This window comes from Dreissena polymorpha, chromosome 4 (genome assembly GCF_020536995.1).
Source record: "Dreissena polymorpha isolate Duluth1 chromosome 4, UMN_Dpol_1.0, whole genome shotgun sequence".
Taxonomy (NCBI): domain Eukaryota; kingdom Metazoa; phylum Mollusca; class Bivalvia; order Myida; family Dreissenidae; genus Dreissena; species Dreissena polymorpha.
In genome coordinates this window covers 19,332,677-19,350,834 of record NC_068358.1, presented here as the reverse complement: position 1 = coordinate 19,350,834, position 18,158 = coordinate 19,332,677, and the positions used below count along the sequence as shown (strand labels likewise).

Sequence of the window (18,158 nt, the reverse complement as noted above, 5' to 3'; positions counted from 1 at the left end):
ACGTAAGTAAATTTAAAACTGGTTTCACACAATCGCGTTTTTTTATGTGAACGTTTATTTTAATGGTTTTATTCAAACCCTGTTGTTTTTGCCTTATAAATATATCAGAAGATTAAATAATTGTATCGATGGAATTAAGTCTTAGTTTTTGCAATATGTGTAGTGGAAGTTGTTAATAGTGTAAGTAGTAGTAGGCTTACATAGTATATCGCATCGATATACAATAGTAGTTTTGCACGAACAGGTGGTGGTTAAATTTACTCTTTTACTTCTCTTATACTATTATAAGAATATGCTTCAAAATGTAATATTACTGGTTTCGGTTATTATTTCGATTATAAATATAGTTTTTTATAACAGTTTCTTGATGTAAATAGGTACCGAGGATGTGATTTACATCATCATACTTACTTGAAATCTTTTGAGATGGACGAGATACTTCGTATATATCAATCAAGAATTCAAAGTATTTCAACCTGATAGTTGTTCTTCATCAAAATTAAACCAAATATAGCTTTGATGATGCGATTTTTATTTGAAAAATAGGTGTGTTTCAACCGAAATTCGTTAATGCATCGTGTAGGTTCACCCCCGTGTTATTGAAAGTACACGTGCAACCAAGACTGTTGTAAGCAAAACTATTTCAAACAATTAATGACTGCGCAGCAATAATAACTGCCGTCATAACGCTTCAAGCGTGCAGTTATCTAAATATAAACTACTACATTAACTAAGTTTATTAAAGACCAAAAACATTACTTGCAACCTTACGGAAACGGTTTTATAACTGGTTTAACTCCCATGTACTTCTATGAACTACAAAAACAAATTTACTAAATTTAGTTAACAAATTAATGTAACCAGATCATTGTGTTAAATTTCGCGGCCTCATTTGTCATACTGTACCTACCAACGCCATCGTTACGGAAATGAATGTCAAAACGTTATTCAGTAATGCCAAATCTCGCTATTTTAAGCCGCGCGCAGACTTATGTAACATTTACTGCAATGTTGTTTACTATTGCATTAGATGAATTGGCAGCCGTACCTATGAAGGACGTGTACATTCCAGTATAAAACATGCAAAAGTTGTCTGCGCTCTTTTTTTGTTTTCATGCAGCCGAATATGATATTTATAGAAATGCTATATGCTGTAGGCAACATGGGAATTTTTAAATTGTTGGTTGAAAAACTAATTTACAGTCTGCTCAAGCTGTATCATGGTCAAGTTTTGAGCATAAACTTAAATATGGCCTGGACCTCCAAGCTTAGGTCAGATTTCTTGCTCACGACATGCCTTCCATCATCGTAAAAACTTTAGCTAGTTATTTTTAAATGGTGAAATTTAATGACCGGGCATGCTGTATTAAGCCTTCAAAGTGTGACCGTGACCTAGCGGGTTATAGACGCGACCCTTCGTATCCATATTAATGCGTGAAATTTGACCATGTAACAAAACTGGTGGTAGCTCGAATTTGACTAAAATACACACGTTTTTAACTCTATAAATTATTTTCCTAATTTAACACTGTCACTCAGGCAACATTCTACCAATCTGGCTATTAAACAAGAACTAACATTTCTTTGAGCATGTCAATACGAACGTCCGAAGTGCATTCGTTAAGTTTCTTAGGTCGTAGTTGTTCCAAGTTTGTCGTGAAGACAACCGACTAAGACTATGCATACAAAGTGTTTGATAATCCATTGTTATGCATGTTTATATTAACATGTGCCACTGATAAGTGTTTTATGTGATATCATAAGTATGTCTACACACAATTTCTATAAGAGTCAACTTTTCATGCTACGACGAGCATGGCTTTGAGCCAACTAAAATGCTCTCAGATGTATTCAAATGTGTTATGGTTTAAACGATGCGGAGAGAACATAAGTTTAATGGTAAATCGCAATGCACCGCTGACATGCGTGCAAACTATTCCCTCAAGGCAGTTGGGTTTCAAGGTTAAGCGCTTGCGTCCTTGAAGAAGCCGATTATTTCCTCCTACGTGACGATGCGCACGTTGATTCTACATAATATAGACTTCATGCAAACAGCTGTGACAATCATGCAAATGACACTTAGTATACATAACAACTAAGTATGCGCAGGCTTTCCAGCAGCACCTTTGAAAAAAACTAGGAGAAAACTAGGAAAATTATTTACAAAAAACTAGGAAAAAACTACTAGGAATATGTAGGAAGGTTGAAACAAAAATTAGGAGTTACTACTAAAAAGTTTATTACCTTTTCGACTTGTCCCTACCTGATTACCACAGTAACTGTACACATTTCATAAAACAGGACTGTTAAGCTGACTAATGGCAATATTCTAGAACGTCACTCGACCTCCGCCTCGACTCAACCTCGACTAAGGGAGGCTCCAGGGCGCCTTTGGTTAGTTTGAGTCTAGGAAGAGATTGGTATTCACAGTGTTTACCTAGTCGAGGAGAGCTGGAGGAGTCGACAAAGCATGAATGTGTTTTGTTGGGCACCTATTGTATACAATCCGTTCAAAAGCAAAATGCCAAAATAATAAGTTTTTTAAAATATACGTGTGTAAATTACATATTCATAGGTGTGAAAAAAAATGTTTGTTTTGAATAACACAAGCGACCCTATTTTTTTTGCGACCCTAAAATTTGCTTTGCTATTTTGAATCGACTTTGTAACAATTTTTTTTGTGTTTTGGGGCATTTTCTTATATTCAACTTTACATAATTAGAAAGTGTGTTGCATAGACATTATGAAGATTTCTGTCTATGGATATCGTTGGTGCATTATTAAGTCGATTGTTTTAAAGTAAAAAGGTTCAATGAAAAACAAACAAAAATATGCTGACCTAACTTCCCTTATTTTTTGGCGATTAAAGTGGAAACAAACACCTGTTTTATCATATACTTGTTATATATTACAATCAAATATTTTAATATGAACATAATTTCATTAATGGTTTTGTTCAATATGGTAATGGTATGTGAAAAATGTTAATGCTATATTATATTAACACCACATGTTTTGTTACTGCTTGCATTGACAAATATATTTTGTCTATTTCAGTGATTCTATAGGTATTTTTTTTATTCTGTACGTATACAACTTGATAAAAAACAATCAAAAGGCAAATGCGTAAGAATATAACAAGGAAATGGGTAGCATAATCTAAGTGCCACTTTATCAGAAACATTATTACTAGTGGTAAGCGGTACCATCATTATTGGTTTTGTAGATTCAAAGTCTTTAGTGTGTGGACTCAGTAAGTAGGCACAATATCTGCACGGTCTGCAATACAATAAAACTATGGTATAGTATACTATTAATACTTGCTATCTTCAGTATAAGCATTCTATCCTCTATGTCGCAAATAATAAATTTTCTTAACACTTACGAAACCACATCACAAACTAAAAAGCCATAGACCTGAACTTACATCGCACCATAAGCATATACAAAAGCTGTCCTTACGTGTTTGAATACCAATGTGAGTGAAGGAGGGGACCGTTAGATAAAATCATGTGTGTAATAATACTGATCGGATTTAACTGAGGTTAGGTTGAGTGGAGGAACGTTTCAGAATATAGCCATAAGTTTCTATTTGTAGTCATCACAGAGCTCAGTCCAACTTTCAGGTATCACCTACGAAGGCTAGACTGTGTGACCAGTGACACCAGACCCCACAAAAACTACCAAATATTGTCAGCTCAACAACCTGAAGGTCCTATTTTGAAACAAAATCTCTAAAACACATTAAAAGACAGTTTTACATTATCCCAAAAAGTGCCAAATTAATGAAAAACTAGGAATTACTAGGAGGTTTTAGACAAAACTAGGAAAAACTAGGAGCACATTTAAAATACTAGGAAAACTAGGAAAAACTAGGAAATACTAGGAACGCTGGAAAGCCTGTATGCGCAGTACATTCTTTGTCCATGCTTTCGAAACCTAGCCCTTATTCATAAAATATAACAAACTAGAGTATCATTGTTCAATTTTAATTGTATGGTCATATTAAAAGTAGCACTGATTTTCAAAACACATAGACATTTAATAACATTCGCACTTACACATTTAAAAACAATAAATAATTTATTTGCTGACGATGACCAAAGTATCACTGTGAGCTTGTACATCACAAAAATGGACTTTAGTAAAGTAAAACAGATTTAACAATATAATCCACATGTTGAAGCTGAATTTACTTTATTTTAGGCCCATCGTTTTATTATTATTATTTTGTGACCTTTAGGCTTGTGACAAGTTGATTAACATCAGCAAACTCCCAAGCACTATTTTCATATCTACATATATGCACCATATCTATGTACACTTTTTCACGGCATATATAACTTTCAGTCAAATTTTCTAGCGCTTTCAAACAAACGAAGACTTGTAGTCGATTTGGTAACAAGACATTTTATGTACACTATTTACAGACTATGTACAAAAACAAGATAGCGAGTAAAGTAACAAAAATACAAAAGTAATGAAAACAAAATAAATCTTCAACGTATAATAAAGAGAGATTCTCTGATATTTTTATAACTATTCGACTTAGGTAAGCTGTAGATATAAATTATAATTAATACGCGAGTGAATATATGCAGACCTTTAAACACAGCTGTCAGAAACAAAATGTTAATGATATAGATCATCATACAAAGTACTATCAATATGTGATACATTATGAAATATTACTTCACAACCAAGCAATTGATAGTTCTATAAGTATAGCAAGTATAAGTAGAATGTAGTCAATTACAAAATCAATTATAGCTGACAAACATACATCAGAAACTGAAGACAAATACAAAGTATAATAATTGACCTATTGTAAACAAGTTACATGTAATCATAACAATTTGATTGGGTTTTTACATGGAAAATGGCCATTATCTTATGACTCGAACAAAATAACAAATGATAATTATCAACATAAATGAAGATACATTTTTAGACGATCCAGGCAGCATTATGCTTAAGTGCAACACACAACAGCCATCACTTACTACACATTATAAATAAATTCTATGACCAAGCTATGTATGTGATAAGCACCAATATCCCATTGCAATTACTTCAACCTGGTGTTGTCAATTTCACTTCAAGAAAACATAGGCATAAGTCTGCTACTTTTTTGAACTACAAAGCCATACTATGAGAACAAGGATGTTTTTCAAACATTCATTTGGGTAACACTCACACAAAGTTCCCAAATTGGGAATAACAACACGGAATGGCAGTTAATTATCACCATTTCGTTTAACAATACATATGATAAATTACACAAACACAAGCAGCACATATTTAATAATACCGGTATTGTGATAAAGACCTTGCTAAAACTTTGCGCAATGTCTGATTATGTGCATTTTAACTGATTTCTGTTTCTTCTATAAAGCAAACAAACAGAAAATAACATGATTGCACACAGAAACAACAGTATTGTCAGTAGAAGTCTAGAGCAAATCTTTACGGTTTCAATATCAGAACCACTATATAAATAAGAATGGTGAGCCGATGAGACTATCACATGGATTCAAATATTTGCAAGTTGCTTGGCACGAGAAAACGAAACTCCACAGGAATGTTCATCTAACACAACAATAACAGCCTACACTTATCCGCAAATTGTCCAGGCAATGTGCGATGTCCAGTTCTAACCACAAACCTCCCAAGTCCTTGTATATTCATACAGACACATGGGTCCATCATGTCATCTATCATCACAATGACCCAGAGCTTCAATGAGGGTCACAGTGATTAGTCTTTTGTCCTTTTCGCGACATCACACAACAGTGTGATGGCTATTGTCGGCCACTGAACCGAAATCTACACAGTTTGGAACTTTTGTGAAGTGGAAATAGGCCGACTTCATATTATCACAACATTATCTCCCAATGAATTGGAAAATAAAACACAAGCACAATAACTACATGACCACCAAAGTTATTGTTCTAGCTGGAGGTGTTTCTAGACTGTCTCTTTGGGAGTATCTTGAAGAATGTGTCGACTAAATGAGCAATGGACCGTAGATTTGTTCAGTTTCTAAATGCTATCAAATCAAACTGCCTCATGGTCTGCGAGTGTTTCCATCTCCTGCAATTTATATAAATGATGATTGCTAGCTGCATAAACATCTTGAAAATATGTTATTATTTTCATACAAAATTTATCTATGTTTGCTTAAAGCGAGATTATACGATTTTGTCAAATATTTATTAATTTATATAAAACGTGTAAAAACTAATTAAACATATATTTCAATATAAACAAGCAAATTCATTGAATTGATATCCCCCGCCAATATGTTTTTTGGACACTCATACCAAGTTTCAATGAAAATCCGCCAAAGCACTTCCAAGATATGGCTCTGGGGACACAAAAAAGCATTTTTTTCAAGATACAAAGGGCCATAACTCTGTTATTAACAGATGGTGTACAATGCCATTTGGCGTGCATCATCCTCTTATTCACATATATATTCATACCAAGTTTCAATGAAATCTGCCAAAGCACTTCCAAGATATGGCTCCGGACGGACGGAAAGACGGACGGACAACGCCAAAACAATATCCCTCCACATATGGCAGGGGATAATTAAAATACAAGTTAAGAAGATCATGTGTCGAAAAATGCGAAATAAGCCAGATATTTATTTCTGAAATCGAAAAAGGCTGTATAGTCGAATTCGCCAGCATGTACATCACGCATGTACGATGTGAACCTAAATTAAGTTTAACGGTTTATTTTAAATTTCTGCAAAGATATCTATTCAAACGACACACGAACACTAACTAAACAGACGAATGCTTCTGTTATTGTAGGAAAATATGTACGAAATATCTTTGTCACAATCAGCTCGGGGCGCTAATTTGTCTTTGCTGCATTTTATGAAATTCGTCTTCAATGTATAATTTTTCTAGCCTATTTTGTGTTATTGTAACATATTTTATCAATATATAACAATTTAACATTTCTAAAAAATCGTATAATCTCGCTTTAAAGAACAAATAATCATCAGAAGACATCAAATGTATGCAAAATGGCTAAAATAAGCATTTAAATGCCAATATGGTAAAAGCAGAGGGACCATTATTATAATATTTCCAGAAATTACAAATGTGGGAACATAGTATAAGCAAATTTTGTTTGGTATGTACATCTTGTTAGAAATAAGTGTAATTACCGCATACATAATCATAAGCAAGGCACTTCAATGCTAAATTGAAAACAAATTTTAAAGTTTCTTACAGGTTCTCGTGTTATATGACAAGATTCGTCTTTGTTTAAGGTGGTTCTTCTATATACAGGGTTGTCAAAGTTCAAGGTCTTCTTGTTGTTTGCCTTATAGCGTCGGAATACCACGAAGCCAACCTGATAATGTTTAAAATGCAAACATGAAGATTGGAACTCTTTATACAATAAATAAAACTATAATTGAAAACATTGGTATAATTTAGAGCTCACCCAAAACCATACACTTTTTGTTATGTTAAGAAAATATTCAATTTAAACAAGTACTAAAGAAAACACGAGATTTTTTTAAATTGAAGAACAGTGTACTCACAAGAAAAGCTACAATAATCAGTGAAGCCACTATAGCGGCAACTATGATCGTAATGCGGCCCATTGACTGCGCTGACTGATCCCCACTTCCACTAGCCGACTCTGTTGATTCATTCTTAGGTGCCTGGGTGGTGGTTATGATAGAGTAGCCTGGCTTCTGGGTTGTTGACACCACTGTCGGTTTTGCAGTGGGGGGCGTGGTGGGGGGCACGGGGGCAGCGGTCACATGGGTGCAATCCTTGGCCAGAGTCTTGTTTACATCATTGCAGCTCTTGATGCATTCCACTGCCATTGGCTGGCTAGTGTTGCGGGGTGTTGGGAAACACATGCCATCACAGGACAACTGGCCACACAGGGTCTTGAATGTCTTCAGATGAGCTGTAAAATAGAAGCAAATAAATATTAACGTAAAGGTTTTTATATTATGTTCAAAATATTTTTTTAAATAATAGCTGATGTAACCTTTTGAAATATTATATTTTTACTACAATAATTATTAATAATGAATTCATTTCAGACCTAAGTGTAAGATAGCCACATTTAAGAATTTGTGTTTATTTTCTGACATTTTGCTTGATAAACAGTGTCTTTTTTATCCCCACAGAGAAAAAGTGGGGATATTGTATTGATGTGCGTCTGTCCGTCCGTCCTGGCCACCTGCTCCTCCTACACTATTAGCACTAGAACCTTGAAACTTACATACATGGTAGCTATGAGCATATGTGCGACGGTGACAGTGATGGAATTTTGATCTGACCCCTGGGTCAAAAGTTATGGGGGTTGGGGCGGGGCCAGGTCAGAGATTTTCACTCATTTTTTTATGTTATTTTACATAAACTTCTTCATTTCTGCACCGATTTACTTCAAATTGATACTGAGCCTCTCTTATGACAATACGGTCAATCTCAACTATGCATGGCCCCATTACCAACCCTGGGGCGCCCCGGCCACATAGGCCACGCCCACCCAAAATTGCCTTTTACTATAATTTCTTCATTTCTACACTGATTCACTCAAAATTGATACTGAACCTCTCTTACGACAATACGGTCAACCTCAGCTATGCATGGCCCCATTACCATCCTTAGGGCGACCCGCCCACATAGGCCACGCCCACCCAAAATTGCGTTTTTACTATAATTTCTTCATTTCTACACTGATTCACTTCAAATTGATACTGAACCTCTCTTATGACAATACGGTCAATCTCAGCTATGCATGGCACCATTACCAACCCTGGGGCGCCCCGCCCACATAGGCCACGCCCACCATAAATTGCCTTTTACTATAATTTCTTCATTTCTACACCGATTCACTTCAAATTGATACTGAACCTCTCTTATGACAATACGGTCAATCTCAACTATGCATGGCCCCATTACCAACCCTGGGGCGCCCCTGGGTCAAACATGCGGCGTGGGGATACGCGTCGGCCTCTGCCGCGCCATTTCTAGTTACAATATTGTGCAGTAAAACTGCATCTTCTTAGTACTCACTAGTATTCTGCTTGAGAGGGTGGTAGACCTTGATGTCCATCACAGAGTAAGAGCCGATGTTGAGGGTGCGAGGGGACTGGCCAGTCACTTTGTGTACGGAGCGGATCGAGTTAGTGCTCCAGTCTGTCCAGTAGACAGAGTCCTCAAATACAGAGATGGCAAATGGCTTCTGAATTTCCTTGGCGTCTTCAAACATAAACCTAGCGTTCTTCAGGTTCATGTCGGCCACACCGATCTTGTGGAGCTTGGAATCAATCCAGTAGACCTTCCTGCTCACGTAATCTGTAAGACGTGAAATAGCTTCCACTTGTATCGTCAAGAGTAGAAAATATTTCTTCAATTTGTATTCTACACTAACATCAGTTGACAAAATTGCTCAATTAAATTCTATTAGAAAAGAAATGGACATCATACATGCTGGTAACAGATGACGTATTAATTAAGTACAGATCAAAGCCTACCAATAGTTATTCCGTTTGGCCAGCCCATCTGGTGGTTTTCAACCTTGGTGAGGGCAGTGCTAGCGCGGTCAGGACACACACCATTCATGCCACACATCTCAATCCTGGCATTAGTGCTCCAATCGGTCCAGTACATGTTTCTGAATGAGAACAAGGAATAATAACGGTCAACAAAAACAGATTTTGATCTCAGAAAAATCTAAATTTGTTTGGAATTACAAATAAGGTTCATGCACCACAAAGTTCAATCAACAAACTCAACTTACCCATATTCTGGATCAACAGCAATGGCTCTGGGATCACTCAAGTTGTCCTGAATCACAATGTGTTTGTTTTTCCCATCGTAGTCAACCACCATGATTCTATCAGACTTGAACTCTGTCCAGTAGATACGCTTAAAGAGCCAGTCTGCTGCAACCCCTTCTGACGAGAATACTTCCTCGTGCTCCTTGACAATATTTGTAGGTGAATCTATAGTGAGTGTGTCCTTGCTATCCTTGATAGTGGCTCTGAAACAGGTGATAGATGTCCGTACATTTTTTAAAGTACTATTTTTCAACAGTTGTGGATGGGTCGAGCCTTAAGTTTATGAGACAATAAATTTCTGTTTTGGGGACAAAATTCACAATTTTTGAGGACCAATGCTTAGTAATGATGTAAAATCCCTGATGCCACATTAACACATTCGTGAAAGAATGTATCCCTCATGGTTGTACAGTTAATGTTTTTTTTACAAAGGCACAGTACATTTCTGAGAATAATGATGCACTATTTGAAATGAAAGTGCAATCTTACTTCTTGATGGTATCTTCGGCACCATCTGTCCAGAACAGAAGTTTATCTTCATGGTCAAAGTCAATGCCGATGCTGTTGTGAGTGCTCTCTACTACAATGTCCATGAACGTGGAGTCAGCGCGGAGTCGTCTTATATCTCTTCGGTTGGCAAAGATCAACCAAGGTTGCTCTGCAACAAAAAGAACTATATAGTGAATACAGTAAAGGCTTTAAACAAAGATAAAAATTGTGCTGCACATTTTGGTACTTTCATCTTTTCATAGCTTTGACACTTTTAACTTGCTGTGACGATAACAAAATAATAAGCACCTATTAGCTGTTTTAAACACATAATTTTTTTTAACATGATCCTTGCAAGAATATCCTACCTTCTGCTCTACACTGGGTAAGTTTCTCCTTCACATATCCCGCATAGCAGTCGCAGTGGAATCCACCATGAGTGTTTGTACAAATCTGGGAACACATTCCATCTTGTTGACACTCGTCAATATCCTTGCACAATCCTTCATGCATCTGGTAGCCGGAAAGGCACTCACAGCTTGCATTGAACTGGCGGTTGGGCAGCGGCTTTGTAATGCACCTGGCATGATTTCCGCACTGTGTGTGGCTGCATGGGTCCTTCTCTGGAAACAGAAATATTGGAGGTTATATAACGCAGTGTGCCGGTGATCAAAGTTGGCAAAAGCATGATCCTGCACTGGAAAACTCTTGATGAGATTTTCAGTACCGCATAGGTGAGCGATTCATTTTCATGATTTTGTGCAAAAATAAAACAAGTTTTACTATTATTTTTTATATCAATGTTAAACCAGAAAGCTCGCGGATGCTTTGTTTTCATTTGAGTTGTTACACGTGTCCATTACAATCAAAATTAAATACATTACATCATAATCCACAATGTACATGCAAGACTAGAAGTTAAAGTAAAAGCTGAGAGGAAAAAAGACATCACTAGAAAATCATCAGACAAGATTTTACAGGTACACCAACAATTGATTTTACCAACTTATAAATTATAAACATAAGATTATTCGTTTTAAACCACACAATTTAAATCTACATAGAACATTCCAATAAAATAATAATACAGTAAATTTCTGACACAATTCAGGGATACAAATAAGCAGGAGCCTGTGAGCAAAAAACCCTCCTTTTATTATTCAAAAAGTACCAAAAAAATGTGTGTACCTTTCTTTTTTTCTTTACTATATTAAGTATAAGGACATAAATGTAATAGAGATACTGATAGTATTGTTAGTGTATACCTACATAACTTGTATGGATATTTATATTGATGGTATATGATACTCCGGTATATATATATATATATATATATATATATATATATATATATATAATATATAACTGACCAAATCCGTTATGTTTTTTTATATGTCCAATTAGGGCTGTAACGAATACACTAGGAGACGAATACGATACGTATCACGAATACAGGGTGGCGAATACGAATATTTATTCACGAATATGAATTTCAATGAACAAAAGTAATACTGACAACTTGACATGACATTATATAGTACGAAACTATGAGTATTTGTCAATTTGATTAATTGAGTATCATTGCATACTGAAAATATGCAATACAACACTTTGAAATAACAAAACACTGACCAGTACTGCTTAAACTTTTAACACAGTTTAAATAAAAACATTACTAGTACCAATAAAATCCTTGAGTAGAACAATTAGGAACTTGACATGCTAGGTTCCATGTTTGTTGGTAAGTTCCACAATCATTGTCGTAAAGATAAACAAAAAAGAAATTCCATCTGCTAATCCTTTGTGTGCATGTTTGAGCCCCAAATCACTCGTATTTACCTAAATTAACATTAAACAACAATCGAAAGATTTTTCAATTCAATGTCGTAAATATTTAACCGGTGCCCATCATTTTTGTTGATAAAATCACTGTGTTACATAGTGGGTGGGGTAAACATGATGAAAAACGCTGGAATAAGGAGAAGAACATTTAAATGCAGGGTTTTTCCGTTTGCATGCTAATTGTATTAATATTGTCATTTAATCTAAAAGAAAGTCACCACAATATTTAAAAATTGTAATGTAATACGCTTTTTAGGGCTTTGTTTTATATTAAATGCACACTATCGACCGCAGATGATAAATAACACTATCCACACCACTTACAATTATAATGAAATTAATACATTATTATTGTTGAAATATAATATATTTAATTCTTACTATCAGAAAGAATACGGCTAATTTATTGTTTTGTTTTGTGGAATTGTCAGTATTTAGTCTTCAGATCACGTTTACTCTATACTTATAACTACATCGTATTTTTATGACGAGAAAATTTGATTTGATTTGTGTATATACATCTATTTGGTACTTAATATGATATATTTGCACTACATTTTAAGAGTTTTAATGTTTATTTCGGTCATATTACCAATTTATTGACTAAACAAGAACCCTTTATACATGTTTGACGTTACTGGAACTAGTGTTTTTTGCCAACCAGTGAGTGCGCATGCGCGGAAAATCCTGAATGTAAACAATAAACTTCACCTGGTCAGTGAACCTTCATTTGTAAGGTAATATACGATGATAATACTTTCAAACTTGAAACCATGTTGTTTGTATTCGTCAAATATTCGGTTAGGAAGGTGGCGAATAACGAATACGATTCGTCCACAGCCATATTTGAGTAATTCGAATGTATTGTTACAGCCCTATGTACAATCATGTTGTAATGGAGATGAATGTTCAAAATATACATATAAAAGGTCTTAACATAAACTTCAGGTGAAATACTTGAATAAATTGCACTGATAATACTTTTTTACTTAAGCTGTGAGCCAAATTCAAAATAAAAAGAGAAAAATGGCATGCAATATGGAAAGGAATCAGTAGAATATCACAATACATGTCAGACACTGAGATCTACAAATGATATGTCACAGTGCAAAAACATACCAGTTCCATTTCCAAGATGGGCTGAACAAAACAGAAATACTTTATATATATATGTTGGTTTTGGCAAAGCATTGTGCCTGTATTATACATTAATGACATGATGTGTTTGGCAAGTTTTTTTTAATGAGATGTGTGAAAAGCATGAAGTGCTCGGACAGTGTTTTCCAAGATGCATGAAAGCTTTTAAGCAAAAACACATGGTATATTGTACGAACGTGATCAAGCAGTTAACATACTTTTGCAGACTGCCATGGTCTCGTCTTCTCCATGCATGCAGTGACTGATGTGGTCACAGACTTGGTCCATGCTGATGCACTTAGTTCCGTCCTGGTAACAGTCAAAGCCACCACTCACCTCACAGGTTTGCTTCCACACTAAAAACAAATGATCCAGATTGATACACAAGCACTCATTCAACACAGACACAAAAACTCTAGCAACCAATCAAAATTCTTCAAGCATAGTAAGTTAGAGGAGTAGACGAGTTCACATACCTGTTGAGCAGTTATTTTCGTCTGACCCATCCATACAGTCATTGTTGTGGTCGCAATGCAAGGTCTTGGCAATGCACACATTGTTGGAACACTTGAACTGGTTCTCAGTGCAATTGTAAACACCTGCAACAATACAGTGAACACGTGGTTAACTTACAATTAAAAAACACCTAGGAAAGTTATACCCACATTAAAAATCGAGATTACAATAGGTTAATTTGAAGAAAATAATTAAAACAATTCCATTACAAATTTGATTCAACAAAATTGCAAAACAGTTGCCTCTGTTCAATAAGATATCCTTACATTTTGATTCCTTTCCTTCGTCTGAGCTGTCAGTACAGTCTGGATCACCGTCACATTGCCAGGACTTGTGGATGCACTCGCCAGAGTTGACACACTTGAACTCAGTGGTTTCACACTGTTCTGTACCTGTACTAGTGGGCTCCGAGCCTGTGCAGTTATTCTCATCACTGTGGTCTGAGCAGTCAAAGTCGCCATCACAGCGCCATGAATGGTCAATACAGCGACTGCCGTCAGTACATTTGAATTGCTCAGCGCCGCATGATTTGGCTTAAAAAATAATTTTAATATAATAGTTTACTTCATTCATACAACATGAAGTGATTACTTGATTAATAAAAAATCAAGTTTTCTATTTATTGTCAATCAGTCAGTCAATAAATAATTATATGGAATTTTCACACATAGGATTGAAACCACAAATAAATAAGCCAGAGATGTTTTTGACAAATAAATGACATTGATGAGAATATTAATTTAATAATGTTACTTGATAAATACTTGTACAATTTACAAGAGTTCTATATTTTATTATTTAGTGATCAAGTATCAATCCAAGTATCCTGTTAGACTATGGTCGGATCATACAGTTTCAATATTGATATTAATAATGGAATGGGTCTGAATGTTGCCAGATTTAAATATACAATAATATTAATGTTCAAATACCATCACACTCTTGTTCATCAGAACCGTCAAGACAATCAGCATCTCCGTCACAATGCCATTCCTTGGAGATACACTGCCCATTGACGCAGGTGAACATGGCCTCACCACAATGTCGGTCAACTGTTAAGCAATATTTTCATTAGACAACATAATTCATTTAACAAAATTTTAACAAGTGTTAACAATTGTGAAAAGCATATATGTATCAAAAGTAGAGTGTGCTTATGTGTTTCACCAGTTTCATGATGCTCCAACAGTAGTTTCTTTGCTATACTCTTTTCTTAAATATTGATTTCCTCATTTTAAGTAAATGAAAATATATAATTTAATTCTATCTGCCAAGGTAACAAGTTTAAGCATTCAGCCTTTCAAAGGTCACCTGCCCCATTCCCCTAGGAGTGAGACTTTGCCCTAATGCTGCTAATTTGCATTGTTACATTTTAAAAATAATTGTGCATTCACATTATTCTATTAGTTTTTGCAACCCGTACCAAATATAGGAGTACTTACTGACAGTGCAATTGCTTTCATCACTTCCATCTGAGCAGTCGTCCACCTCATCGCATTTCCAGTCATTATCAATGCACTCTTTATCTGCTGCACAAAAGAACTGTTTTGGAGTACAAACTGACTGCAATGCTGCAAATGGAAAAACATACAAAAGATTTCAATAACATATGAATATAGACACACTTTAATGTATATTTATTAATTTATTTAAAAAAAATCCTACCAATGTGTAATTGACCTTGCAATTATTTATTATTGCATTTTAACTTAAGTTTCAAAGCAAGCATTGAGATTTCCATGAATTGTTTACCTTCACAATTCTTTTCATCTTCTCCGTGCTCACAATCTAATTCTTTGTCACATCTCCACTTAGTTGGTATGCAGGTGCCATTAGTTCCACAGGCAAATTCTGATTGTGCACAAGTCTGAGCAGCTGCAAGTAACAATTATGTCATGTAGAATCGAGAAGTTTTATTTTTTTTTACTTTAAAGGCAAAAGAAGAAGCAAATAGATTAATATAATTTTGTTTATTAATAATGTTTATTAAAATTATGATTCTATAGAGTGGTTTTCTTTTCTAATTAAACATCCATGAGGTCACAATGACCTTAAATATTTTAGGGCGTATCAATGTTACTTTGGTTGAGAAACATCTCGACACATTGGCAATCAATATTCCTTTTAATACAAATAATAACTATACACAATTCTATCTTTAAAAATGTAAATATCTTAAATCAGAAAATTAAAAAATCCAATAAAGTATTATTTTTGTTGTTGCATTATATTTTACGGTTTTAGTAGGGCCACTTTTTTTAAGATTTTGTATAATTAAGCACTAAATGTTATCAACAAATAATAACAATGCTTCTACTATGCATGCTTACCTTAACTATATTGTGTCATCTAACAATTACATGTCATTTCATTTAAAAAATAACTTTAATAAGAAAATGTATCATAATCTAATACATTAAGAATCCAAATATGATTATATGCATGCGTTACAATTTAGTCAATATAAATTGCCGCCATAGTCTTTTGATATTCAATTTTTTGCTTTGGCAGACTCTTGGATTTATTCTGAACGCGAATTATTTCATTTTCAGCTACATTACAATTGTGCTGGTTATTTTGTACTTTGTTTATAATAAAACTTTATTAAGTTTCAATAATGTACTAAATATTAGTTTCAATAATGTACTAAATATGTTTCAATAATGTACTAAATGTTCGGTGCCAAAGTAATTAACATAAGAGATCAACGCCTCAGATAACATCCAACTCAATATTTCATCATCATTCCCTACCAACATTGTTGAATTAGAAACCGCATACCAAGGTTAACGAAATACGCATTTCTATTGGTCTATTTTGTCAGACCATTCCTTACTCAGCCAATCAAATTAAAGTTGACGTTTTTTCGTGACCCGGTTTTCCAGTGAATTAAATTTAATATCGACATTCCATAACCACACCCCCTTTTAAGTTCGCATGTTTTCTTTCATAACTTTCAAATGAGAGAAAGTTAATATGAAAAGTTATTATAACATAGAAAAGATAACGTACGACAATTCAATTCATCCGAGACGTCAGGACAATCAGCATCCCCATCACATTTCCAACTAAGCGGCACACATTTATCCCCCGATGCACAAGCCATTTGTCCATAGCTGCAAGTTTCTTCTAATTTTACTGTAAACAAGTAATAACACATTATATATATATATTTAATCATAAAGGTACACTGAAACTAAAACAAATCAAATAACCACTCGACCGTAAATTTTTAATTTGCAGTACAACTTTCGACCGATATTCATAGAATTGATAAAGAACAATATACCTTGTTGATTAATAAAACAGCAGAACGAAGCAATACAAACACCAATTGATATAAATTAGGTCGGTGAAAAAACTCAAAACTTGAAAACAGTGACATTCCGTTGTGTTGACCTAAAAAATCGTTTGCCGGCCGGCATGTCACTCGATTTATCTAAATTATCAGAAATTTTACTTACCGAGTCCGAATAAACAGAATCCAACGAATAACAGCGACAATCGTCGATGTAATATTTCCATTTCCTTCTACACAGGTATTTTATTTTTATATATAAATGTAGTTGCAGTGTTATGAATTTTCTTAAAATACTGAACGACACAACTATCAATGTGTTTGTGTATTGCAAGCGACCGTGCCGTGAGTAGCAATGTGCGTCACAGTCGTCAGGTTGTAGCAGCCAATGAAATACTATGGCGCGATGGGGTGATCGAAACTAAGCGATGTGGCTGTTCTGTTTAACGGTCGCACCTACTTTGGCTCATTGGAAATCATTATACGCCCGTTTATGACGGGACGTATTATGGTATACCCCGCGTCTGTCCGTCCGTCCGTCCGTCTGTCCGTCCGTCCGTCTGTTAATGTCGTACGCTACGTCAAAAATCCTTTGACAGATTTTCTTCAAATTTTAACACAATCTTAATATTGATAAACCCTGATCCCCTTTCGTTTTTGACGGAATTCTGAATTGTCGTTCCAGAGTTATGGGACTTTGTTCGTCAAAATTTCGTGATTTCATTGAATGTCCTACTGTAGCTCAAATATCCTTCGATGGATTTTTTTCAAATTTCAACACAATCTTAATATTGATAAACCCTGATCCCCTTTCGTTTTTGACGGAATTCTGAATTGTCGTTCCAGAGTTATGGGACTTTGTTCGTCAAAATTTCGTGATTTCATTGAATGTCCTACTGTAGCTCAAATATCCTTCGATGGATTTTTTTCAAATTTCAACACAATCTTAATATTGATAAACCCTGATCCCCTTTCGTTTTTGACGGAATTCTGAATTGTCGTTCCAGAGTTATGGGACTTTGTTCGTCAAAATTTCGTGATTTCATTGAA

At 34.9% G+C, this 18,158-nt stretch overlaps 2 protein-coding genes across 2 annotated transcripts; both read right to left on the bottom strand.

Annotated features, from left to right (window-relative positions):
• Positions 1-3,975: 3,975 nt before the first annotated feature.
• On the bottom strand, positions 3,976-10,466 carry LOC127879582 (low-density lipoprotein receptor-related protein 8-like). The gene is made up of 7 exons (XM_052426530.1): positions 10,316-10,466; positions 9,787-10,029; positions 9,521-9,660; positions 9,060-9,341; positions 7,565-7,941; positions 7,249-7,371; positions 3,976-6,093 (listed from the first exon to the last, which is right to left on the bottom strand). The coding sequence occupies exons 1-7, from the start codon at positions 10,417-10,419 to the stop codon at positions 6,058-6,060; spliced, it is 1,305 nt and encodes a 434-aa protein (XP_052282490.1). The 5' UTR covers positions 10,420-10,466; the 3' UTR covers positions 3,976-6,057.
• A 188-nt stretch (positions 10,467-10,654) lies between these two features.
• LOC127878261 (very low-density lipoprotein receptor-like) lies at positions 10,655-17,485 on the bottom strand. The gene is made up of 10 exons (XM_052424780.1): positions 17,275-17,485; positions 16,823-16,948; positions 15,563-15,685; positions 15,253-15,381; positions 14,743-14,862; positions 14,077-14,343; positions 13,771-13,893; positions 13,513-13,650; positions 13,277-13,297; positions 10,655-10,938 (listed from the first exon to the last, which is right to left on the bottom strand). The coding sequence occupies exons 1-10, from the start codon at positions 17,333-17,335 to the stop codon at positions 10,655-10,657; spliced, it is 1,392 nt and encodes a 463-aa protein (XP_052280740.1). The 5' UTR covers positions 17,336-17,485.
• Positions 17,486-18,158: the final 673 nt, after the last annotated feature.

Coding starts and splice junctions, on each gene's coding strand:
- LOC127879582 (XM_052426530.1), bottom strand. CDS start 10,419: ATGGACATTGTAGTAGAGAGCACTCACAACAGCATCGGCATTGACTTT. Junction 7,942..9,059: donor CCCTCTCAAGCAGAATACTA/GTGAGTACTAAG, acceptor TCTATTTTACAG/CTCATCTGAAGACATTCAAG. Junction 7,372..7,564: donor TGATTATTGTAGCTTTTCTT/GTGAGTACACTG, acceptor AAACATTATCAG/GTTGGCTTCGTGGTATTCCG.
- LOC127878261 (XM_052424780.1), bottom strand. CDS start 17,335: ATGGAAATATTACATCGACGATTGTCGCTGTTATTCGTTGGATTCTGT. Junction 13,894..14,076: donor CGAAGGAAAGGAATCAAAAT/GTAAGGATATCT, acceptor GTATTGTTGCAG/GTGTTTACAATTGCACTGAG. Junction 13,298..13,512: donor GACCATGGCAGTCTGCAAAA/GTATGTTAACTG, acceptor TGTTTTGTTCAG/CCCATCTTGGAAATGGAACT.